Here is a 27,042-nt window from a genome sequence, read left to right as displayed (position 1 = left end):
CCCTGAAAGTTGCTCATGCTGACCTCTTAACCATTTGGCTTTTTTCCTCCAGTTCTTTCTTACTTTTGACATGCTGTTGACAATTGAGCATCCCAACACTTTCCCCCATTACCATAATAATCTCATGTCTTTTTCAGTTTCTAAAAGATAGAAAAGTATTATTTTCCTTAAGAATAGCATGGAAGATCTTGTTTTTGGAGGTACAAGAAAAAATGAACTTGAAAGGAGGGAAAATAGTCTCAAAATATTTTTAAAGGCTTGGAATAAAATTGAAATTTTAATAATGAAATTCATGTGTAGTTTTCTCAAGCTATTAATAGTATACCACAGATTTAGAAACCATTACCAGAAGATTTTTCTTCCCATATAATTCTCTTACCAGTAAGTAGAAGTCATTAAATAAAATGAACAAGCTCATATCAAAGGAAACATGTCCAAAGTCACTCTTCCATGTAACTGTCAAGATTTTGCCAAAAGCCACTTTCTTATATTTTTCACTTTCTTCGTAAATAATCTAGGGTTATAATAATTGCACATCATTGCTCTCTTTTGAGAAAACTAATAAAAATTACCAACAATACTGATTTTTAATAATTGTTTGCTTTTTTAAAAAGACAAAGTCAGCCACTCAGTTTACCTACAAAATGTCAGATTGGTAATAAAAATGCAAATGTTCAGTTACTTTTAACCATTTTGGTTTTCTTGATCTGCTTCCTATGATTTTTTTTGTAATTATTTTCATAAGACCACTGGATGAAATTCTAGTTCAATGAAGAATGCGAATAGGGAGAGAATTTCATACATACATATATAGAACGTAAAGTTATTTTTAAGAACAAAACTTATTTTTAAAAAACACATCTAAAACCTAATATCTCTTTAAAAAATTATGTTTGTGGGCTTCCTAAATTGTTTAAAAGATCAGTATGAAGAATTCTTGTAAACAGTTCTCACAGTCTGTGTTCTTTTAACTTTAAAAGGCTTTATATAATAATTGCTCTGTAAATATCAGATTTTTTTTATATATTGTGCTATGTACACAAAGAAGCCGACAAATGGCTTATCTTGTACTTATCAACTTGTTTATTTTTATGCCTCCAAAAAGCCATATTTTTTTTTTACAAGAGCAGCTGCTACTTTGTAAATATTTTAATGGCTTCTGTTAAGTAGAGCTGTCATTTTTGCAAACAATATTATAAAAGATTTTCATTCTTCCATGTGATTGCATATCTTGAAATGTGTTTTACCCTGAAAATCCTTTGGAGATTTCAGACTGGAAAGATGTCTCCTTAGAATGCACAAGGCCAACAAAAGCATAGCTAGATTTAAAGAATAATGTGTAAGATCACCAAGGAAATAGTTCCATTTATTTCAGAAGACAAATGTATAAAAGCAGTCAGTTCTCTTAGCTCACTTCTTTTTCTTTGGGCTGTTTGAAGAAATGGAACAGTATTGGCTTTGAGCCAAACATACCAGATCTGAACCTCGATTCTTTTGCTCCTTAATTGAGATTAGCAGACCTTTGGTCCTGTCCACACTGTCCAGTGAGACATGTGGTCCACACCAAAAGGCCCTTGAAATCTGTCCCTATCAAAACCATTCGTGAGCATATTTGGTTCATGCCAAATGGTCCTGGGGATTTGGCGCCGTCGAAAACACCTCCAGGTTCAAACAGCTCATAATGTTTGTTAATGCTTTTGGTTTACAAAATTAGTACATTAAAAATACCACAATGGCCCTGGCTGGTTAGTTCAGTTGTTTGGAGCATTGTCCTGATAGCCAAGGCTGTGGGTGTGATCCCCAATGAAGGCACATAATAAGAATCAACCAATGAATGCATAAAAAGGTGTAACAGCAGCTCTCGTGCGCGCGTGCTTTCTCTAATAAAAAAATACAGTCGTGTTTTATTAGTCCAATAATCCAATAGCTGTGGCTGTATTGCCAATAATACCCCTTCTTATGTTGGTAGCCTAGCTGGTAATGGTACCTGGGGTTCGGTAGATAGGTGTGGATTCAAACACTGCAGAAGAGGAGGATTTATATTGCTATGCATACTACATAGCAAGAATCCCACAGTTAGAGAAATGCATAGGGGACAACAAGTCAAGGATGGGATCTCACAATGCACGGTATATTAATATGTCACTGCATTTGTCTGGGTCATTCAATAAGGGTGGAATTTGGAAGGAGGAGCTAGTCAAGCTGCCAAGTAAAAGGGATGGTGAACATTTTACAGACCATCCTATTTGTCAGGAGTGAGAACGGGCTTGGCAGCCAGATGTAACAACCACAATGAGGGGTTTTGCAGGTATCTATTAAATACCCTATAACTATCCCATCACCCAGGGCTAATGGATGATGTTTCCCTTGAAAACTGCAATAGAAGGCAGGAAGCATCTGGACATTACTGGAGAGGGTTTTAGTAGATGTGCCTTCCACACTTACCTGCCAGTCGGCAGGGACCACCACACCCTTGGCTGGTTCCACCTACTGGCTGCTCCAGTGCTGCCCAACTGGATGTCAGATCCACAGGACATTAGTGAGGCTTCCCCTATCAATAAACCAGCAACCATTGGGCAGATGGCTACAACAGAAAAACAGCAACCCTTCTTTTACTTGGCAATAGAAAATCTTTACTTGAAAATCATGGCGGAATATGGCAGAAGTAGGATACTCAACAACAACAACAAAAGCCAATGCTACATCATAATGGTTTTTGTTACCATTCCTATTCCTTTAGCAGAGGTAGGAATAAAAGAGAGGAGAATCTTCTCTGCCCAATGTACAACTAGTTAGGATGTGGATACCATTACAGTCATTAAAGATGTGACAGGAAAACATCAGCACTATGTTGATATTGATGGGGTAGTAAGGAAAACACTGAATAGATTAAAATGACATGCAGAAAAGAAACAAATGCAGCACCATCACAGTTACTTAAAAGAACTCTCTGTGATATTCATGATGAAGAGGTCTTGTTAATGCTATCAGAAAGAAACTTATTAAAGATGCAAGTAAATAGAATTCAAAATAGGCACAATCTCCAAACCCAGCTTCACTGCATTAAATTCAATTCCAGCAGAGTATAAAGTGACCAGACATATAAAACCATTTCTTATGGTTTTCCAGTGCTCAAGATGATGAAAGAATTCTTATTCACACAATATATAACAACGTTAGATACTTAAGTGTTAGTACCACATTATTCAGTGATGGCACCAAGACAGTTCACTTGGTTATTTATTGTATATGATGTAGTATTGGGCTATACTATGACATTGATTTATGCATTAACTATGGAAAGGCAAGAAGAAACTTACAGATATATAGAGTGTCCCAAAAAATGTATACACACTTAATGGCTAATAGTTCAATTGATGTTTCTTTCTTTTCAGATTTAACCCATTGGAACTAATAATTTATTCAAAGTGTACATACATTTTTGGGGACACCCTGTATATACATACATATACACACATATGAGGAAGTACATTTGCATGTGGAAAAAAATCTCGACATTAATCTTTCATTATGTAGGATGGATTTCATAATTGCAACTATGAATGCAAGCCAACCCGCTTCTAACAGATTCACAAGTAAAAGGATATTTGCTTTACTTTTAAAAAATATGTTTTTATTGATACTTTTTTAAGAGAGAGGAAGAGAGAGGGACAGAGAGATAGAAACATCAATGATGAGAGAGAAAAATCATCAATTGGCTGCCTACTGCACAACCCAGGGGATTAAGGCCACAACCCAGGCATGTGCCCTGACTGGGAATCAAACCCATGACCTTTTGGTTCCTGGATCGATGCTCAACTGCTGAGCCATACCAGCTGGGCGCTTGTTTCACTTTTCACAATCATTGTAGTGAAAAAATATCCTCTTTGGGTCTAACACATGAATATATGACAATGGAAAGTAGCACCCATAAGTGTGCATCTAGGTTGTTGGACTTCCATTTGTGCCTCTGAAATACAATATGTAAATGAGGGTTAGGGATTGAGAACCTACTTGAGGAAACAATGACTGAAAATTTTCCTAACCTAGTTAAAGGAAAAAGACACAAGTTCAGGAAACACAGGGAGTCCCAAACAAGATGAACCCAAAGAGGCCCACACCAAGACACATCATAATTAAAATTTCAAAGGTTAAAGGTAAAGAGAGAATCTTAAGAGCAGCAAGAGAATGATAGTTACCTACAAAGGACTTCCTATAAGACTATCAGGTGACTTCTCAATAGAAACATTTCAGGCCAGAAGGGATTGGCATGAAATAGTCAAAGTGATGAAAAGCAAGAACCTACAACCAAGACTACTTACTCATGGCAAGGCTATCATTTAAAATTGAAGTCAAAATAAAAAGCTTCCTAGACAGAAATGAGCTAAAGAAGTTTATTACCACCAAACCAATATTGCAAGAAATGTTAAAGGGCCTTAAAAGGAAAATAAATTGAGGGGGTAGATATAAAGAATAAAATGGTAATAAATGTGTACCTATCAGTAATCACTTTAAATGTGAACAAATTCTAAGCTCCAATCAAAACATATAGGGGAGCTGAATAGATAAGAAAACAACCCATATATATGCTGTCCGCAAGAGACCCACCTCAGCACAAAAGATACACTATGAAGTCAAGTTAGAAATGAATTTTTTAAATGTGAATTCAAAAAACATTATTTAATTATCAGAAACCCCTGGTTGAACTAAATATCAGAATGACAAAAGTAATAGGGGGTGTGACTATAGGTTTTCCACTGTGCACTACACTGTAAATTGCCAATTTAAAAAAAAATTTTTTTAATGTTTCATTGGGGCATATAAAAGCTTTCCTGTAATCATATTCACACTGTATCTGTATTTGACTCATGTCTTATCATTTTTTAACAGAACTCCTGGGACCTTTAGATAGAGGGGATATGCTAAATGAAGCATTTGTTGGCCTATCTTTAACACATCAAGAAGAAGACACATTTCCAGAAAAACTCCCTCCCTCTTGTTCAATCCACAGACACATTAATCAACAAAGAACACTGAATGTCTCTTCTAGCAGGTAAAATATGTTGAACTAAGAAAATTGCTGCATGAAGTATTTAGTATTAAACAATTTAAACATTCCCTGTTTAAATGCAAACTAAGAGTTAAGAAATGAAATTTCAGATGTTAAAGAGAAAAATGTGCGTTTTCTCACATCTAAGATTTTGCAGTATTTTGGTCATGCAAGAGCAGGCAAGATGGAGGCAAAAGTGAATGTAGAAAAGATACTGTTAGAATTAATGTTATTTAAAGCCAAAATAAAATTAATGTATTGAATTGTTTGTATTCTGTTGTTAAATTTTAGGATTGTTAGATTATTAGATTAAGATATTAATTTTGAATACTTAATTTAAATTATAATTTGTATGTTATAATTATGCAAGCTAGCCATTAGTTTTTGAAATCTGATGATAATTTAATATCTATTCAGCTTGCTACATTAGGTTATTAAGAAAATAAACATAAGAATAAATGTGAAATTAAAAACACTAGATAAAGTAATAGTGTTACTTATAATGAAAATAATAATTTGATGATGATGACCATACTCTGAAGCAAAGGTCAGCAAACTTTTTGTGTAAAAGGCAATATATCATGTTTGAAGGCCATATAAACTCTCACAACTACTTGTAACTGCCACACACACACACACACACACACACACAAAATACAATATATATATATATGAGATTGGCTGTATAGTAAAACTATTTACAAAGCAGGAAGTGGGCAGGAATTATAGTTTGGTCTGTAATTTATACAGCTGCCCTTAAAGATCCCAACTCTATGCAATAATTATAAAAAGACCACATTTTTCATATATATCATATGTGATGGATATCAATATGGGGTCTATATCATATGAAATACACAATATATGGCAACCTGTGGTGTTCTCGGAGACTGCGCCCATCTTCCCACCACCCAAAGCTAGTTCAAAACCTTATAGTTTTTGTAAAGAATGACAGGCTTTGTGAAAACCAATAGCTGACTTGACTTGGAGTTCATATATATATATATATATATATATATATATATATATATATATATATATATATATTGATTTCAGAGAGGAAGGGAAGGGAGATATATAGAAACATCAATGATGAGAGAGAATCATTGATCGTCTGCCTCCTGCATGCCCACCTACTGGAGATCGAACGTGCAACCCAGGCATATGCCCTTGAATGGAATAGAACCCAGGACCCTTCAGTCCATAGGCCAATGCTCTACCACTGAGCCAAACCAGCTAGGGCAAAAGTAACAAACTTGATAATTATTGAACAGGGAAGGCCACAGTTCTACTTATTAGGTCAAGTGCCAGAATGCAGGCTAGCCAGAAATTGAACAGGAAGATGCTGGGAATGAGAGAACCAAAGAGAAGCTAATTAAACTCTGCACATTCCTGATAGAGTTGTGTGACCTCACTTTTTGGTTCTCTGTCTTGCAGAACCCTAAAATTTCCCTTATACTTCTTTCCTCCTTCACACCCATCATCAAAGGTGCCTCTCTCTTTTTGCCTTTGATCACCCACCTATCTCCCCTCAGCAGAAACTAAAAACTTGTCCCTTTGAATTGGAGGGTACTTTTAATATTAGGCCTTTCATGCAGTCCATGCTCTGATCTGCAAGAACACCAGGAATTGGAGAGATCAGACACTGGGCTTTGGTGTTTTATTCCATTCTATTTACAATTATTTTGAATCTTTGACATCCTATCTTCAAGTCATGACAGAAGTGTGGTTTTCATGAAGTTTCATTTCTCCCTTTAGTCTGTTTTGTACTGTTTATATATTGCTTTATACTGTTTATTAGAGGAAGTATTGGGATATGAAAAGGAAGGCAGCCACTGTTAATATGTTCAGCTACCTGGAAGTCCTTCCCCAATTTACTTAAAAAACAAACAAACAAAAAAAACAACAACAATTTTGCCGAAACCAGTTTGGCTCAGTGGTAGAGCGTCGGCCTGCGGACTGAAAGGTTCCGGGTTCGATTCCGGTCAAGGGCATGTACCTTGGTTGCGGGCACATCCCCCGTGGGGGGGAGGGGGGTGCAAGAGGCAGCTGGTCGATGTTTTTCTCTCATCTACGTTTCTAGCTCTCTATCTCTCTCCCTTCTTCTCTGTAAAAAATCAATAAAATACATATTTTTTTTTAATTGGTGTGCTCTTCTAAATTTAAAAGTAATTTAAAAATAAAACAATTTTACTGAGGTATAATTTACATATGCCATAAAATTTACCCATTTTAATTATACAATTCAGTGATGAATGGTAAATTTATAAAATTTGCAACTACTACCATAGTATGGTTTTAGAACATTTCCATCACTCCATATACGTAGTTCCCTTGTGTCAATTTCTAATCAATTCTCACTCCCATCTCCAGCCAAGACAACCATTGGTATGCTTTCTGTCTTAGAGAAATTTTATATAAATGAAAAATCATACAATCTAGAAATTTTATATAAATGGAGTCCACAATTTTGTATGTGTGTGTGTCAGGCTTCTTTCACTTATCATTATATTTTGGAGGTTTATGCATGTCACATCATGTAGTGTATTCCTTTTTAATTGCTGAATAGTATGATATTGCATTGGTATAACACATTTTGTATACCCACTAATCAGCTGATTGATATTTGAATTATTTCCAGGTTTTGGCTATTATGGATAATGTTGCTATAACTATTCACATATAAGTGTTTGTATAGTTTTATGTTTTGTTTCCCTTTGGCAGATATCTAAGAGTGAAAATGCTGGGTTATGTTGTAAGTTTATATTGTTAGTTTTAAGAAATTTCCCAATTGTCTTTCCAAAGTGATTGTATCATTTTACATGCCCACCAACAATGTATGCGGGCTCCCGTTTCTTTACATCCTCACCTTGCTTGGCATCGTCAGTCTTTTATAACCATTCTAGTTGGTGTGGAGTGGTATCTCATTACGATTTTAATTGTATTTCCCGAATGACTAATGATATTGAGCATTTTTATGTGATGATTAGCCATTAGTATATCTTCTTCAGTGAAGTATCCAAAACTTTTGTCTATTTTTTATTGAGTTGTCTTCTTATTCAATTATGAGTTCCTTATATATTCTGAACATAAGTCCTTTATCAGATTTACAATTTGTAAATAATTTCTCCCAGTCTATGGCTTGCCTCTTTATTTCTAACAGTGCCTTTTGACATGCAAATTTTTATTTTGTCAAAGCCCACTTTAGCTGTTTTTTCTTCCATTGGTTGTACTTTTTGTGTTATATATAAATATTCTTTTTCTAACCTAAAGACACAAAATTTGTCTCTTGTTTTCTCCTAGAAGTTTTAGTAGTTTGAGTTTATTTTGAGTTCATTTTTGTGAGTAATGTGATATAAGCATCTAAGTTCATTATTTTGTTCATGGAAATCCAATTTTCCCAGGAAAACTCATTTCCCCCCTGCATTGCTGTGGCATCTTTGTCAAAAAATCAGTTGGCCCCTAAGTGGAACGGCTTATTTCTGGATCCGCCATTCTATTCCATTTATTTATATCTTTACACCACCAAGAGCCTAGACTTTGCTTTATGGAAGGCTGTACTAAACCAGTATCACAAAATACATCATAATATCACAAAAATCCAGTCAGAGAAAGATAAATATCACATGATCTCACTCATATGTGGGATATAATGATAAACATAATTTGATGAGCATGAATAGATCCAGAGCCAAATGTCAGGGAAGGTGGGGGGGGGGGGTAAGAGAACCACCAAAGGACTTGTATGCATGCATATTAGCATAACCAATGGACGCAGACACTGGGGCGGTGGGGGCATGCCCAGGGTGGGAAAGGCTGAGGGGAGAGGGGATGGTCAATCAGGGAAAAAGGAGACATGTAAAAGTTTAGACAATAAATAAAAATAAATAAATAAACAGTAGAAAGATGAACAGTTCCATACAAAGTTACTACAAAGGAACAGAAAATGAAAACCTACACATATCAATTGAGGAAAATTCTACCCCCACCCCCCAAAAAACAACCACCAGGAAGTAGGAAAATACTGCAACACTGGAGGCAAAATTAAATATAACAAGCAACATGGAAATGCCTCTGAATTAGAAGACAAAAAACTAAGAGGAGGAGAAGGATGTGGATGGTGGGAGGGAGGAAGCAATGAAGTTCATTGAACTCAAGAAAGAAAAGGAAGAAGAAGACAGTATTACCTCAGAAATGAAAAATAAATCACAAGGCATCCAAATGAGAATTAAGTCAAAATAAAATGTGACAGCCTAGATATGTTTACAGGTTTTCACTGAACTTCTATGTTTCAGAAAGCTGATCAAGATCATGTGAGAAAGAAAATTCGAGCTGAAAAACAAAAAGAAGATTTCCATTTCCTCTCAGCCTAATCTGGTCTCCTATGAATTTTCTTATCTTTGTTTTCTGGCCCGCTAAGTAAATCCTATGGTGAAGAGAAGTTACATGTTGCTGTTCCTTTAATGTGTCTCAAGAAAAGCTCTGAGACACAGAGGAGACTCACAGCTCTCCCGTGACGTGGAGTTCTCCAGTATACAACTAGCAAATCCAAACTCCGAAATGTATATATCCTGTCAGTGTTTGGGTCTGGAATGTACTTTTTTTTTTAACTAAGCCAAATGAAAAACATGGAAGTATAATTTAATGTACAAAGCCTTGTTAATGTTATATATTTTGAAACCTATATCCTTTGTTAGTGGACTTCATGAGATAATGTGCTATTTGCCTAGTATTTTTCTTCCATAAAACTTAGAGCATTGAAACTTCATAACTTTGTATTGAAAATATCATAAAACTTAAGCAATAGAACATCCTTATTATCTAAAACTGTGGTTAAAGTCCTCATAATGCGAAATATTCTACCTGGAGAGGGTTATGCTAAGCAAACGTTGAATCTCAGAGGGAAGGCAGGGGTGGGTGGTTGGATGAGAAGAGATCAATCAAAGAATTTATATGTATATATGCATAACCCATGGACACAGACAATAGTGTGGTGAAGGCCAGGGTGGGGCGGGTGCAGGCTTGAAGGTGTCAATGGGGGAAAGAAGGAGCCATCTGTAATAATTTCAACAGTAAAGATTTTTTTTAAAAAAACTACGTACTTGTAAACTTAGTCCATACTCCCATTGAAGACTAGCATTTCTTTTCACCTATTGTTAATTCACCAATGTTTTCACTGATTGTCAGCTATGTAAACAACCAACATATAATGCAGACAGATTTCAAAACAACTGAAAATTTTGCACAAAACAAAAAATTTGTTTCATGGCTCAGCCGGTGTGGCCCAGTGGTTGAGCATCAGCCCGCGCACCAGGAGATCACTGGTTCCGTTCCCCGTCAGGGCACTTGCCTGGGTTGTGAGTTATATCCCCAGTAGTACCCAGGCAATCACTGTTTCTCTCTCACAGATGTTTCTATCTCTCTTTCCCTCTCCCTTTTTCTCTAAAATCAATACAAACATATTAAATAATAAAAAAGACACTTGCATGAAATTTGTTCACCAGGCCTCTAGTAACTAAATAATAGGCTTTGGTTTTGCTATTTCATGTACAACTGAATACAGAGCTGGACAGGGTTGCTGAATTGCATTCTGCAGATATGGCAGATCTGCAGGGAAATTCCCTAAATGGGCCTGAAAAGCCCTGATTCAACCTTATAATGCTTTTTCTTTTTCTTTTTTTCTTTTTTTTTTTAAGAATCATGCATTTTATTTTATTTTTTATTTTTTTAATATATTTTATTGATTCTGTACAGAGAGGAAGGGACAGAGATAGTTAGAAACATCGATGAGAGAGAGTCATCGATCAGTTGCCTCTTGCACACCCCCTACTGGGGATATGCCCGCAACCAAGGTACATGCCCTTGACCGGAATCGAACCCAGGTCCCTTCAGTCCCCAAGCCGATGCTCTATTCATTGAGCTAAACCGGTTTTGACTGCTTTTTCTTTATAGACCAACCTATTGACCTGTTACCTGTGCTTCAAGGTACACCAAGCATTGCATGTCCCTTCCCAGAGACAAATTCATTAATATTAAAAAAAAAAAAAAATACACTGTGAGTAATTGGGGTTTCTATGCAAGGTTCATTTAGAATTCAAAAATCAATCAATGAAATTAATTACTATACTGACAATTTAAAGAAAATTTAGTTGATTAAATCAACTAGTGCACAAAAGAACACTTGACCAAATTGAATACCCATTCATAATTTTAAAAATATTTTTTTCCAGAAAACAAGGAATAACAGGGAATTTCCTCAATCTACAGAACAGCTACAAAAAAAAAAAAAAAAAGGATAAAACATACTACAGCTAGCAGCATACTTGGTCAAGAAAGACTGTTTTCTCCCTAAGATTGGGAGCACGGGTGGGCACACAACAAAGTTGTCCACCCTCACCAATCTTGTGCTGAAAGTCTTAGCCAGTGAAATGAGTCAAGAAAAGAAAGAAAAAACATACAGCTTGGTCAAGAAAAGTTAAAACCATCCCTATTTGCAAACAATGTGACTGTCTATGTGAAAATCCCATGGAAGCTACAAAAAAACACATACAACTAATAAGTAAGTTTGTAAGGTCACAAGATACACAGCCAACACACAAATGTCAACTATATTTTTTATATCCTAGTAAAGAACAATTGAAAATGAAAATTTTCCATTTTTCAATAGCTCCAAAACAAAGCAAATACTTAGGTAACAAATCTAACAAAACATGTTCAAAATCTGTATGGCAAGAACCTAACACCCTATTCAAGAATTTAACTTAGCCGAGACCGGTTTGGCTCAGTGGATAGAGCGTTGGCCTGTGGACTAAAGGGTCCTGGGTTCGATTCCGGTCAAGGGCATGTACCTTGGTTGCGGGCACATCCCCAGTAGGGGGTGTGCAAGAGGCAGCTGATCGATGATTCTCATCGATGTTTCTAACTCTCTATCCCTCTCTCTTCCTCTCTGTAAAAAATTAATAAAATATATTTTTTTAAAAAAGAATTTAACTCAAATGGATCACAGATAGAAATAGAAAATGTAAAACTTTTAGGGGGGAAAAAAACATAGGAAGCAATCTTCCTGATCTGGAAGTAGTCAAAGAATTCTTAGATTTGACACCATTTAAAAAACTGGTAAAAGGCCCTGGCCAGGCGGCTCAGTTGGTCGGAGCATCATCTGGTGCACCGACGGGTTGAGGGATAGGAATCATGGCACATACCTAGGTTATGGGTCCGTCCCCAGTCGGGGCACATAGGGGAGACAATTGCCAGCATTTTTCTCTCACTCTCCCCTCCTCCCTGTCTTCCCCTCTCTAAAATCAGTAGACATATCCTTGGCTGAGGATAAAACAAACCTGGCGAGGTGGATTTTACCAACTTTTGCTCTTCAAAGGACACTGTTAAGAGTATGAGAAGACAAGCTACATGTGAGGGAAAATATCTGCAAATCATATAACAGATCAAGTATTTGTGTCCAGAATGTATAAAGTACTCTGAAAACTCAATAAGACAAAAAAACAAAAAAAACAAAAAAAATACACCACAATTAAAATGGGCAAAAGAATTTGAACAGACACTTTGATAAGGAGATATATGGATGGCAAATAAGCACATGAAAAAATATGCAACATCATTAGCCGTGAGAGAAATGCAAAATTAAAACGATAATGAGATACCCCCGCGTACCTATCAAAATGTGTACAATAAAATCATACTGACAATGCAAAGCACCGAGCAATGGGACTCTCAGACTTTGCTGGTGAGAACATAGCACGGAACAGCCATGGTAGGAAAGAACTGAGCAGTTTCCTACAAAAATAAACATAAGGTATCATCTAATTCAACAATGCTATTCTTGCGTTTTAATTTCTGGAGAGCAAATATTCATGTCACATGAAAACCTGTACATGAATGTTTATAGCCATTTTACTCATAATTGCCAAAACCTGGGAAAATAAATATCCTTCAATAGGTGAATAAACAAACCGGTACATTTATACACAATAAAGTATTACTCAGCAATAAAAAGTAACAAACTATTAACACATGTAACATCCTGGACGAATATAAGGGCATTATACTGAGTGACAGAAGCTAGTCACAAACATTATAATGTGTGATTCAAATTATATGACATTCTTGAAAATTATGCACAAAATATTTGTATATTAAAGTTGGACTTAATACTCTTCAAAATGTCCTATACAATACTCAGTGGTGGGAAAATTAAAATCCGTTTTTAACATTATGGTATTTAAATTATTACATCATTGAAATGTTCCAAGGAAATTTTTAATTACATTTTTTTAGACTTCTTAAGTTTGAAAATATTTAATATTTAAAAATCTGTAACATATTTAACTATATATAATTTTCTTTTTTACCCTTTACCAATTTAAAAAAAAAAAACTTTACACAACAGACAGGTATTTGACAGAAGGAATGAGCTTGACAAAGACGCCTGTGCTGAAGCTTTGCCGGATGAGGCCTGTTTTAAGAAAGGTAATGGTATCCACGGAACCCAGAGCATTCACAGTGTAACAGAAAAGCGGGATTACACCTGGCGAGAGCTTTCAGTAAATGAGTAAAAATAAGAAAGCCCTGGGTATTTCTAGTTGGTTTGCTATAAGTTGGGACTTGGTTGGTATAATGCAAAATACCTGCTTATAACAAAAATTTAATTTTAGCGAACATACAAATAAATGCGAGGCTCTTACTATGATATTAATTCTCATTCACTAGGCCTTGGGGGGGGGGGGAGCCCATAATTCTGAATTTCTACAAGCTCTCAAGTGATGTATATGCTGCTGGCCTGGAGATTACAATGAGAAACCAGGCTCTGAAGGTCACTGAGAAAAGTGACCTGATTTTTGCCCAATTCTATAGGAGAGAAATGTACATAGTATCTATACTAATTAGACCAGGAGACCTTCTGGACAAAGCCATAGTGGTGGGGACGAGGCAGAGGTGGTTAGGGGTGATCAGGCCAGCAGGAGAGGGTAGTTGGGGGCAAGCAGGCCGGCAGGGGAGAGTGGCAGTTAGGGGTGATCAGTCCAGAAAGGGGATGGGGGGCCAATTAGGGTTGATCAGACTAGCAGGCAGAGTGGTTAGGGGTGATCAGGCAGGCAGGCAGGTAAGTGGTTAGGAGCCAGCGGTCCTGGGTTGTGAGAGGGATGTTCGACTGCTGGTTGGATAGGGCCTAAATTGGCAGTTGGACATCCCCCAAGGGGTCCCAGATTGGAGAGGGTGCAGGCCAGGCTGAGGGACAACCTGCCCCCCCATGCATGAATTTTGTTCACCTGGCCACTAGTCCTATATAATAAAAGCCTAATATGCTAAGTGTCTGGTTGTCCAATCAGCCATTCAACCAAAGTGTAATATGCTAATTATATGCTAAGTCTGCTCAACTGCTCACTATGATGTGCACTGACCACCAGGGGGCAGATGCTCCAACCGGTAGGTTAGCTTGCTGCTGGGTTCCAGCTGACCTGGACTGAGTGAGATGGGCTGGACATGCCCTGCCAACCTCCCACGTTCCTCCCTGGCCTTGATCATGCACCAGTAGAGTCCCGTGGTGTGGCCTGCGCCCTCTCACAATCCAAGCTGAGGAACACACCCGCCAGTGCACGAATTTTGTGCACCAGGTCTCTAGTCATAACATAGGCAGTCATGTAATGTACTCCCTAAAACTGGTGCCAAATAAAAAATGAAAAAGTAACAAAGTAATCACCTCCAGTCAAGCTGAGTTGGTGGCCCGCAAAGTACAATTTCAACATGCAAAAGAAATTGGGTGAGATACTATGAAAATGGAAGCACGAATAACACACAGATGACTGGCAGTGAAAAGACAAAGGTAGTTACTATATGTCACAATGCCTGTTTAACCCTTTGCACTCCGCTGTTCCCTCTCAGGGGACATAGGAATTCTAGCATATCACTCGGATGTCCCCTCTCAGGGGACATTGCAGTTTATTAGTGATTACGGGGAATTGAGTTAATTCAACACACGTTTCGCAAAGTAGCGTCGAGTAGCTGGTAGCCAATGTCCAGAATGGTTCGGAGTGCAAAGGGTTAATATATGGTCCCATCTCTGACTCAAAATACTGTCACTCCAACTATTCAGTTGTTGTCACCTATGAAGTCACAATTTCAATGGAATGATTCTCATAAAAGATGGCCCTTGAGTAAATAATTTAAAGTGATTTTTTTTTTTTTTTTGTATCAATGGTTTAAAGATATGGGATTCTCAGTAGGAAAAAAAAATGATATTTTTCCCTCTTAAGTTTGTTTTCCCTTGAATTTTAAGCAAAGTTAATTGTATACAACAAGGCCAGCACTAAAGTTGAAATTGAAAGTTGATGGTTACTAGCAACATAACAGAATATGAGACCCCCATGCCCCCACACTACACTGGCAAACATCCATGAACAAAAAGGCCACTCCAAGAGCTTCAAAATCCAGGTAGGAAGTTGCAAACCCTAGTGGAGCCCAAGACCAAGACGCACCCACACCCCGGTAGCAGGCCTGATGAATACAGACCTGACTGCAGACCCAGGAACAGCTCTGTCCCCCTGGGATCCTGGCTCCAGCCCCTGTCACTCATGGTCATACTACCAGCCCCATGGCGCTGGCAGGAACCACATCATGTATGACCCCATAACAGGTCCACTATCTGCGGACCAACTTTGGACCTGGAAGCAACCCTATGACCAGCTCCAGTTGCGCCATCTCAGAGGTAGTCTCATCAAGGGGCCTGGGAAGAGACATGCTGATCTGCACCCCAAGTAATGAGCCTGCCAGCATGGACCCAGACGTAGCCCCAGTCGCCTGGGGATCTGGCATGAGATACACCGGCACAAGTAACAGGCCAGCCCACCAGGGATGTGACTGTGAGACCGGAAGCAGCCTCCTGGCCTGGCCCTGGCCCTGGCCCTGCTCAGCCGCCATCCCGGAGGCAAGCCCGTCAGTCTGGTTGCCTGGCAGGAGCAGGTCTTACCTGACAAAAATAATCTGTAAAGAACAGAAGAGGCTCCTGCTCCTTCAAATTCACAGACACCACTGCAAGACTATAAGCATCGTAAAAATTCAGGCAAATAGAACATCGTCAAAGGAAATTAATAAAGTTCTAGTAAGCGACCCTACAGAAAGGGATCCATGAACTGCTTGACAAAGAATTCAGAAAAATCATGTAAAGAAGCTAGTCAGTTAAGAGAGAACACGGGTAGACAACTTAGAGAAGACGCACACTATTATAGAAATGTGATCATCATCAAGGCACTTCCTGGTGCTAGGACTACGAGGAGGAATAAAGTGCTGCTGGTGAGCTTTAGAAAACGTACAAGTTAACGTAAGCACAGTGCCAAATGGGTGGTGCATGCACGCACTTACTGAGCACTGTACCGGGACTTAGAAATACCAGCAGTTACTGGTTTCAAGAATGAGACCATGCGCATGGATGTCTGCCCGATGTCCATCCATAGTGAGACGTTAGATTGAGGCCATAATTACACTTCTTTTCTCTTAGCCTAATGACATAAATTTAAGTAAGGACGCCTCTTTTAAAAGCATCATTTTAATGTACTAAGCCAGGGTCAGTAGGTATATTACTGCTTTGAGAACACATCCCCATTAATCAAACATAGTATTCTTTTCCACTAAACAAAATAACAATCCTCTTAAAACTTCTCAACACAGTTCCACAGTTTCCCTGGATAACCACCACTAATCAACCAGAATTGGCACGGAGATGAAACTTACTTGTTATGCGAGTTTTAGGGCACCATTTTAATGAGAAAAAGCACAATACAGGCTGTAGATATTGGCCATAACATGTATGTAGGAGAATAATTGTTACTTGATTACTATTATGAAGATTGATTATTGCTTTCTCTGAGTTTTTAGTATTTTAATGTGTTTACATTATGATTGTTTTAAGTATTTCTCTGTTTAGTGAGGGTGTTAAAAGATTTTATTAAAAATATTGTTAAGGTCCATTATTAGATTTTAAGATAATTAATGTTGTGCTCTTTTACTTTAGAAGGAGAAATAAGAGAAGACTGCATAGGACAGGTAAAACACTTTCTATTTCTGTTTCTTGTAGGAATTAAATTCCAAGAGAAAAGCATACTGTAATTATTGTCTTTTAATATATTTTTATTCATTTCTGAGAGGAAGGGAGAGGGAGAGAAACATCAATGATGAGAGATAATCATTGATTTGCTGCCTCCTACATGCCCCCCTTACTGGGGATCAAGCCTGTAACCTAGGCATGTGCCCTTGACCGGAATCAAACCCAGGACCCTCCAGTCTGCAGGCCAATGCTCTATCCACTGAGCCAAACCAACTAGGGCTGTATGTAATTGTTTTGAACTTAGGAAACTGCCTACTGGTATACATTAAGTGGAAGCATCTTTCTAGAACACTACTCAGATTTTCAGTATTTCAAAGTTGTGATTCCTAAAATATTTATTTCTGAAACATAAAATTGTGTACATTGATTATGTACAAATGAAATTATATGTCTGAAATTTGCCTCAAAATAACTCGTGAGAAGAAAGGAGGAGGTGTATAAGTGAATTTAAGTCATGTGAGATAATTGATGAAAGTGGGTGATGAGTAATATAGCAGTTTACATACACCATTCTCTATACTTTGGTATAAGTTTGAAATTATCCAGGATTAAGTTTAAAAAGGAAAGGTTTGTAATCATGACAAGTTATCTTTGTCACTTTTATCACATTGATGTGTAATATTAATAAGCAATGCGTGTGAGGTCCCTCTCCATATTATGACACTGACATTAAATTGAAGTTCACTTTGAGAGACAATAACAGTGACCTGTAATTTCAGAAAGCTCGGGTGTAAATCAGAGAAGCCTCACCATTTATTAAAAACCCATAGTGGATTATAGTGACTGATTCACTATGAAACTTGAATTTGAAAGATAGTTCCACAACTACTAGCATTATAACTTTGGAAAAATCATTGCATCTCTGTTAGCCTCAACTTCTTCATCTGCAAAATAGAGATAATTTCACATTCACCACAGGATTTTCATGAAACTATTTGAACTTAGGAAACTGTATTTGGTAGGACTTTATTAATTGTATGGAACTAATACATTTTTAAACTTAATTCTGGATAATTTCAAACTTATACCAAAGTGTATGTAAACTTAAATTCACTTCTACTAATACTACTAATAATCATCAATATCATTGTTTCAATCTTCTTTATGGATACAACTATTGATTTTCAATATTGAAACTGAGTTTTAGTTCTGATTTGGAGAGGCTAAGACAAAAAAAAAGGCAATGGGAGTACTTTGAGAGGCATAATGGTGTAATAGAAAGAATGCAGGATTTGTAGGCCAACTGTCTCAGTCCCAGTTTTGTGCCCCTCCTTCCTCATTGCTACACATTTTTTAAAAATATATTTTATTGATTTTTTTACAGAAAGAAATGGAGAGGGATAGAGAGTTAGCGACATCGATGAGAGAGAAACATTGATCAGCTGCCTTCTGCACACCCTATGCTAGGGTACATGCCCTTGACCAGAATCAAACCTGGGACCTTTTGGTCCGCAGGCTGACTCTCTATCCACTGAGCCAAACTGGTTTCGGCTGCCACACATTTTGTATACCTACTTCCTTATCTGTAAAATGGGAATAATTATATTTAGTAATATCATAGGAATATGTCAAATTAGGTCATGTGAAAGCATTTTATAAATTCCAAAACATTATTATTGTTCTTACTGACTTAATATTTCAAAACATGCACATAGTAAATTTATCTAATTAGAAGCATTTCTTGCACTTGATTCACACTCAAGAATGCTGTGTTAGAAAACTGAAAAATAAACTAAACATGTCCTCAAATAGGGTTTTGGAAAAAAAAAAAAAAAAGACAAAAATCCTATTCACATAGCTCTTTTTTGCTTAATCCCTTCACTGTTTTTTTACCAGCTGTCAACCCCCTCCCCTCTGACAGCTGTCAGTCTGTTTTCTCTCTGAGTCTGTTTCTATTTTGTTCATTTATCTGGTTCATTCCACATACAAGTGAAATAATATGGTACTTGTTCTCGGATGTGCGTATTTCACTAAGCATGATGTTCTTCAGGTCTATCCAGGCTATTTTAAAGGGTAAGATTTCCTTCTTTCTTTATGGCTGAGTAGTATTCCATTGTGTAAATGAACCACCATTTTATCCACGCATCTGCTGATGGGCATTTGGGCTGCTCCACGTCTTGGCTATTGTAAATAATGCTGCAACGAACATAGGGGTGCATATAGTCTTTCAAATTAGTGTTTCGGGTTTTTTGATAGATTCCAGAAGTGGAAGCACTGGGTTATAAGGCAGTTCCATTTTTTAATTTTTCAAGGTAATTCTACTAGTATACTGCTCTCCATAGTGGCTGCACCAGTCTGCATTCCCACCAACAGTGCATGAGGGCTCCCTTTTCTCCACATCCTCAGGGTTGTCTTTTCTCCACATCCTCGCCAACACTTGTTTATTGATATCTTCATAATACCCATCTGACAGGTGTGAGGTGACATCTCATTGTGCTTTTCATTTGCATCTCTCTGATGATTAATGACATTGAGCACCTTTTCATATGTCTGTTGGCCATCTGTATTTCATCTCTGGAGAAGTACCTATTTAGGTCTTTTGCCAATTTCTACATTTTTTAAATAAAAGCTATCTGTATTAAACGAGCAACAGGTCAAAATCCAGTTTGTAGCAAAGCAAACCTTCACTTGTCTGCAGAGTTTGCTTATGAGAGTTTGTATACATTTAAAAAGAAAGGGGACCTGGGATTGCCTAACATTAGGTAACAGCAACAGGATGTGGCTCAGAAAACACACTTAACTAAACGCAGAGCTCCAACGAGGGACTGGGGAAAACCCTTTTGTTGTATGAAGTTATTGCATGAATTAACATGTTGCCTTTCAGTCCAGGGTGAGCACAGTTTCAAAACTCAATCAAATGAAAAGCAGACTCTGTTGAAACTACAACTTCCTTTACCAAACATGATCACCTCCTCCTGAACTAGGAAAGAAACAAACCAAAACTACCACTTCTATACTGTTCATCCAGGGGCCTACAATTTCGTAAATTTTTATCCTTTAATTCTACTGCTAACTCTCTACAGCAAGGAAATACTCCCAAACAAAGAAGACACTGCATGCCTAAGTGTCTTTCATAGTATTATTTATTAAAAAAAAAAAAAGAAGAAAATGGAAACAGTATAAGTTTAACAAAAATAAAAGGAAGGATTAAAGAGCACTATAGTATTTAATGAAATAACATTTAGGCATTAAAAACGAAGACTGTGTGGGAGCATTGAAGAATAAAGTGAAGCCAAAAAACGTAAACCAAAAATACAGAGAACTGTAAATACAATATGATTTCTGCTGTTTTAAAAACAAACAAAATGTATACATGGGGGGGAAAAAAAAGACTAGAAGCAAATACACATGAAACCATAGTTTTCTTATGTCTGGTGTGACTATGGATAAATTTTGTATCTTTCTGTTTCCCCAAATTTAATGAATATACTTTATTGTTAATTATTAATTGAGTATACATTATTTCATTGATCATCAAAAATTGCTATAAAGTACAGAGAGTATCGGTCAGTGTTATAGCATGAAACAGACTTTCATGGAAACCTAGAAATACTCTGAAGTCTTCTTTAAAAATAGGATAGATTTTATTTTAATTTTCTTAATCTTATTTTTTTTCATTGATTTTAGAAAGAGGGATGGAGGAGGAGAAAGAGAGATATATCAATTTATTGTTCCACTTATTTATGCATTCATTGGTTGATTCTTGTATGTTCCCTGAACGAGGATTGAACCTGCAACCTTAATATATCAGGATGACGCTCTAACCGTTTTTAAATGTAATTCCTAACGTAAGAGAAGTATTAAGGCCTGGAGAGAAGGAAGACACTAAAGAATATCAAGAATTCTTTATTCTGCTTAAACAGACAATGCTTCCCGAATAGGCAAAACCTGGCTTTCAAGCAACAATTACATCCAGTTCTTAGGAAAATAATTTACCTCGGATCTCTGCCAGTTACTGCACAAGACCAAAAGCTAAGCCCGCATTTCTCAATGACTGTCAGAGTGGTGTAAAAAAAATACATTTTGGTATAGTAGCTTATAACTATGAGTTGGATCTTATGTATTTTTATAAATCCCAGTGCTTATAAAAATTTTTTATTTTAAAATTGAAAGCTAAAAAAATAAAATTGAAAGCTAAAGCCAGCACGCACACAAAGGCCCCAGGGAATATTAAATTACTCATTCTTTTTGTTACTCATTCTCCAGGTGTGGTTTTTGGTTTTTTCTTCTGTACATCAGGATCCACAAGCTCTTGCATACATGTTTCCCTTACTTGCCAGCCACACTTGTTTTTTGTGGGGTTTTTTGAGGTACAACTATTTGAAATACTATAATTTAATGTCTTTCTGAAAGGCTTCTCAGCAAAAAGAACTTTGATGATATAACTTGAGGAATAACCTTTAAGAAAAATGTCTCCAATTATGAAATGTTAGTTTAAGTTCAACCCTCAGCCCTACTCTTCTTTATCTTTCTCCTTTTCCTCTTCCACTCTAAGTAGGCTATCTCCAAACTTCCAAAAATGTCTCCACTGTGCCCCGCCAGCATGGCTCAGTGGCTGAACATTAACCTGGGAACCAGGAGATCACGGTTCAATTCCTGCCCAGGTTGTAGGGTCGATCCCCACGGTGGGGGATGTGCAGGAGACTGATCAATGATTCTGTCTCACTATTGATGTTTCTCTCTCTCTCCCTCTTCCTTTCTCTATTAAATCAATAAAAATATATATTTTTTAAATGTCCCCACTGTGCTATTTTCAAATAATATCACTCACTGTTAGTCTTACATCCTCCAGTTTCAGAATCTATAATAATCATCTATAATAATGGAAGTGTAATATGCTAATTAGACTGGATGTTCTTCCGGACAGAGCCAGGACTGCGAAGGAAGCCCGGGTCCTGGTGCAGAGGGAGGCTGGTGCTGGCCGCTGGGGAGAGGAAGGCCTCCTCCTCCACGAATTCTGTGCATCGGGCCTCTCTCCACTCCTGTCAGAAAACCCTTGTTGGGGATGGAGTCTTTAGGTTCTTCTATATAAAGAACAATGTCATCTGCAAAAAGTGACATTTTTACTTCTTCATTTCCAAATTGAATGCCTTTTATTTATTCCTCCTGACTGAGGACTCTGGCCAAGACCTCCCGGTTTTAGGCTGATTGACAGTGATAAGAGTAGATATCCTGGTCTTGTTCCTGATTTTAGAGGAAAAGCTTTCAGCGTTTCATCATTAGTATACTAACTGGAGATTTGTCGTATATGGTCTTTTTTACTCAGTGTTTTAATGAATGTTGTCAAATGCTTTTTCTGCATCTACTAATATAATCAGATGGTGTTTATCCTTTATTTGTTAATGTGTGTAGTGTATTACATTGATCGATTTGCGTAGATTGAACCATCCTTGTGACTGTAATGAACCTCACTAGATCATGATGTATTCTTTTAATTGTATTTTATATTTGATCTGCTAGTATTTTGTTTGTGATTTCTTCATCTGTATTCATCAGATATTTTCTTTTTTTGTGTGTTATTCTTGTCAAGTTTTTGGTATCAGGACTATATTGGCCTCATAGAATGTGTTAGGAAGGCAAAATATTGCCTTTTCAATTTTTTGGAGGAGTTTGAGACTATCAATACAAAATCTGTTTGACTACCCTGTTTCCCCAAAAATAAGACAGTGTCTTATATTAATGTTTGCTCCCAAAGATGTGCTAGGTCTTATTTTCAAGGGATGTCTTATTTTTCCATGAAGAAGAATACGGTACACATTTATTGTTAAATGAAAATAAAGGAAATTTATTACCTGTATACGGTACAGTAGTACGGTAGTTGTCAACACAAACCAGACAAACTGTGAATCCTACAGTATCAAGAATTTACTCATTTATTCAATGACAATCATGTCATCATCTTCTGGAACATCATCATAACAATCCAATTCCTGAGTTTCCTGGTGAATTTCTTGTGACTCCTAGGGGAGGGCCTTTATTTTCAGGGGGATGCCTTATATTTCACTCAGAAGGAAGCCTGTAAGTAGGTCTTATTTTCGGAGGATGTCTTATTTTCGGGGAAACACGGTATTAGGTAGAATTCACTAGTGAAGCCATCTGGTCCTGGACTTTTACTTTTTCAGGGGTTTTTTGGTGGTTGTTTCAATTTCCTCACTGTCGATCCATCTATATATATTGATATTTTCCAATTATTCTCAATTCATTCTAGGAAGGTTATATATTTCTAAAGGGTTACCCATTTCTTCTAGGTTATTGAGTTTGGTAACATACAATCTTCCATAGTACTCTAGTATGATCCTTTGTTTTTCGGTGGTGTCTGTGGTGTCTATGGTAATTCAATGAGATACCACCTCATACCTGTTTGACTGGCTATTATCAACAAGACTAATAACAAGTGTTGGAGAGGTTGTGGATACCATATGATCCTATCAATCACTGCTGGTGGGAGTGTAAACTGGTACAACCACTATGGAGAGTAACATAGAAGATGCTTTAAAAATTAGGCATACACTTACCATATGACCCAGCAAGCCTTCTTCCGGGTATCTACCTACAAACTTTGAAAACATTTATTTGCAAAGCTATCTGCATCTCTGTTCAATGCAGCATTATTCATGGTGGTCAAGACATGGAAACAACTAAGTGTCCTTCTGTCAAGGATTGTATAAAGAAGATGTGGTACATATATAAACTAGAATGCTATTCAGCCATAAGAAAGGATGAAATACTGCCAGTTGTGACAACATGGATGGATTTTGATAATGTCATGTTAAGCAAAATAAGTCAGACAGGAAAAAAACAAAACACCATATCTGGGATATAAAACTAGAAGTAACAAATGAACAAACAAGAAAAACAAAAGCAAAAACACAGATACAGACAACAGTTTGGTGGCTACCAGAAGGAAAGGGCAGGGAGAGTCATAAAGGGTAAATGAGGTCAAATGTATGATGAGGAAAGAAGATCTGACTTTGGGTGGTAAACACACAATATCACATGCAGGTGATGTATCACAGAACTGTACACTTGAAACCTACATAACTTTATTAACTGATGTCACATCAATAAATTAAATTTAAAAAATAGAAATCCTTTTGGGGGGAGAAAGAAAAAGAAATGAGAAAAGGATGAGGTTCTTGTTGGTAGCTCTTTGCAGCTTTGTAAAATCTTATATAGGGCTTGAAAAACCATTATCTTCTCTATGAACCGTTACCTCAAGAGCCACTGTTAAATACTTGGTAAAACACCAAAATCAAGAAATATATGCGATATAGGACCTGCAGAACAGATAATATTGTAAAACCAAATAGGCGGGATCAGAAACGAGGACCCACAATTTGCAACTTTTCATTGTAGGAGCCTTCAGAATCGTCCAAGTTTCAACAGCCATCCTTTCCTTCCTTTGCCATTTCATGCCTCATGAAATATTATTTCCTTTCACTGATTTTTACGAATGCTGTGTCAAAATTTTAAGAGTAAGATAAACATACAGTTCTCTTGTTTGCATGTATAATGCATTTATACTTTTATTTTGTTTCACTGTTTTTAAATATTAAAAGTAAAAATATTTAAAATATAAGTATTAAGTCACTTTTACTCTCTGTTTAAACATCATTTTAATTATTTTTATTTGTTTGCTTTCAGGAAATTGGAGATGGTGGTTCTCTCAGATTGATTCACTTTGGTTTGGTGTAAATAATATGAAATTTGTGTTTTACTGACTAAAAACCTCCCTATATGGATTAAAAAAGAGGAAAGACGGTATAAATTAGTTAAGAGTTTAAATTCAGTATTTTCAAAATAAAGTTTTATTTACTTCAAAAACATGTAGCATAATGGCAAATGATCCTAATTAAAGTGCTATGGTGCTTTACTTATTTTCAGTAATGTAAAATGTTGGAAAGTTCTTAAATTATGCATTATTTGGTGCTTCAAGAGTAGAATATTTAAAGTTAGTTCTTCTAAGTATTTTAAACATTTGCTCTTGTGATCTTGTTTATGTCATTAATTTGCATCACAAATAAAGTATTAAGCAAAAATTCCAGCTCAGACCCATTGTTGGGAGACAGTTTTCCATGGGTTTCTTGAATTACTGCTCCCCTTGGAACAGGTTCTGTCCCCTGGTGAGCAAAAGGCAGGCAGGCTTACCCGGTGATAAAAGATAGGCACTGCCAGGTCCACAATACCTGTCCTGTACACAGCCCGGAGTGCGAAGACAGCACCTGCCCCCCCCCCCCCCATCACTCTATAGCAGTGGTCGGCAAACTCATTAGTTAACAGAGCCAAATAGCAACAGTACAACGATTGAAATTTCTTTTGAGAGCCAACTTTTTTAAACTTAAACTTCTTCTAACACCACTTCTTCAAAATAGACTTGCCCAGGCCGGGGTGTTTTGTGGAAGAGCCACACTCAAGGGGCCAAAGAGCCCACAGTTTGCCGATCACGGCTCTATAGTAATGGTGCCCACGAAATCAGGACGTCCCTTCTCCCTCCAAAAAACTGACACCTAGCCGGGACCGGTTTGGCTCAATGGATAGAGCGTCGGCTTGGGGACTGAAGGGTCCCGGGTTCGATTCCGGTTAGGGGCATGTACCTTGGTTGCGGGCATGTCCCCGGTAGGGGGTGTGCAAGAGGCAGCTGATCGATGACTCTCTCATCGATGTTTCTGGCTCTCTATCTCTCTCCCTTCCTCTCTGTATAAAATCAATAAAATATATTTTAAAAAAACAAACAAAAAAAAAACCTGACACCTTAGGTACTATTATTGTGAGCAATAAAGTGTCTTTTATCTCTGACCAAGGAGCCTCAGGTATTAGGCCAGCATGAAACTGTAGTTTGATAACTTATCTTGCAAGCAGAGTAAACATTTCAGACCTTTCAAAGTTCTGGATATCCATTCATTAGTATAAGCCTATAATAATGAACATCTTTTTCAAATATTGTATATGTAGCAAATTCTAATTGAAATCTATTGTTAAAAGCTAATTAGACTGAAGGCTTTATAGACTTTAGGTTTTTCTCCCTATTTCCTATTCATCTGTATCCTTCCTGAGGGTATGACAAAAAAAAAAAAGCTCAAGTTACATTTTTCAGTTTTCTACTGCTCTGCAAAAGTTTTAATATTGTATTTAGTACGTGAGCCATACTAAAAAGGTAATTAATTTTTTAAAGAAAAATTGTATTAAGATATGGTTTTTGTCAAATGGCAACATTTTCTACAGATTTTCTAGAAAATGATCATTAACCAAAAATACAAACCACATTTCTTGATCTACCATATCCTTTTGTTTTTCTAGCTACTGTTTTCTTCAACTAGTAAAAAAGAGTCTAGTAAAAAAGTTCAGTGCCATTTCTAGGTCCTATGTGAGTAGATCATAGTCTATACTAAAAAGTAAACACTTAAATGAGATATTAATATAATATCAATAAAACTATTTTCTATATAATAAGTTTACCAGTTGTCTGGGTGAAACTAAGTAAAACTTAATTATTAACTAAATTTCCCATTTTTCCACTTCCCATGCCTCTGGAAAAATTAACTCAAAAATATAGAAAACCAAGTTTCTTTCACAGTGTACATGGTGTATAAATATGTTTTCCAAATGCGGGGAACCTGGGAGTGTTTATTAAACATTCCCCTAAAATGATATTCCTGTTCTGCTAGGAACTGGCAGGACCACGAATGAGCCACCACAGCTCTAAAGTGAGAAGAGTGGCAAAGACAAGAATACCAAGGTTGGCCTGCACTAGCACTGACAGGTCACCGTTTCTCCTTAAGGAATACATCCACAAGCTTTTTCAGCTATTTGCCAAAATTCCCAGGCCCCAAACAATTCCACAATAATTCATATCAGCTATGGCTACTAGAGTAAACTATGC

At 36.9% G+C, this 27,042-nt stretch overlaps 1 protein-coding gene across 3 annotated transcripts in view; it reads left to right on the top strand.

Annotated features, from left to right (window-relative positions):
- Positions 1–25,518, top strand: part of WDPCP (WD repeat containing planar cell polarity effector) — a 361,986-nt gene extending 336,468 nt beyond the window's left edge. For 2 of the 3 annotated variants that reach the window (XM_084901081.1, XM_084901082.1), the window contains 4 exons: positions 4,891–5,053; positions 13,455–13,534; positions 17,070–17,101; positions 24,807–25,517. In XM_084901081.1, the coding sequence (XP_084757207.1) occupies positions 4,891–5,053; positions 13,455–13,534; positions 17,070–17,101; positions 24,807–24,857 (326 nt within the window). In that variant the 3' untranslated portion in view covers positions 24,858–25,517. Of the gene's footprint in view, positions 1–4,890; positions 5,054–13,454; positions 13,535–17,069; positions 17,102–24,806 lie in introns of all 3 variants that reach the window. The other variant, XM_084901083.1, reaches the window with a different exon arrangement.
- Positions 25,519–27,042: the final 1,524 nt, after the last annotated feature.

The sequence above is a fragment of the Pipistrellus hanaki genome (assembly GCF_964339955.1).
Source record: "Pipistrellus hanaki genome assembly, chromosome: 12".
In the NCBI taxonomy this organism is placed as follows: domain Eukaryota; kingdom Metazoa; phylum Chordata; class Mammalia; order Chiroptera; family Vespertilionidae; genus Pipistrellus; species Pipistrellus hanaki.
This window is presented reverse-complemented; position numbering and strand designations above follow the sequence as displayed.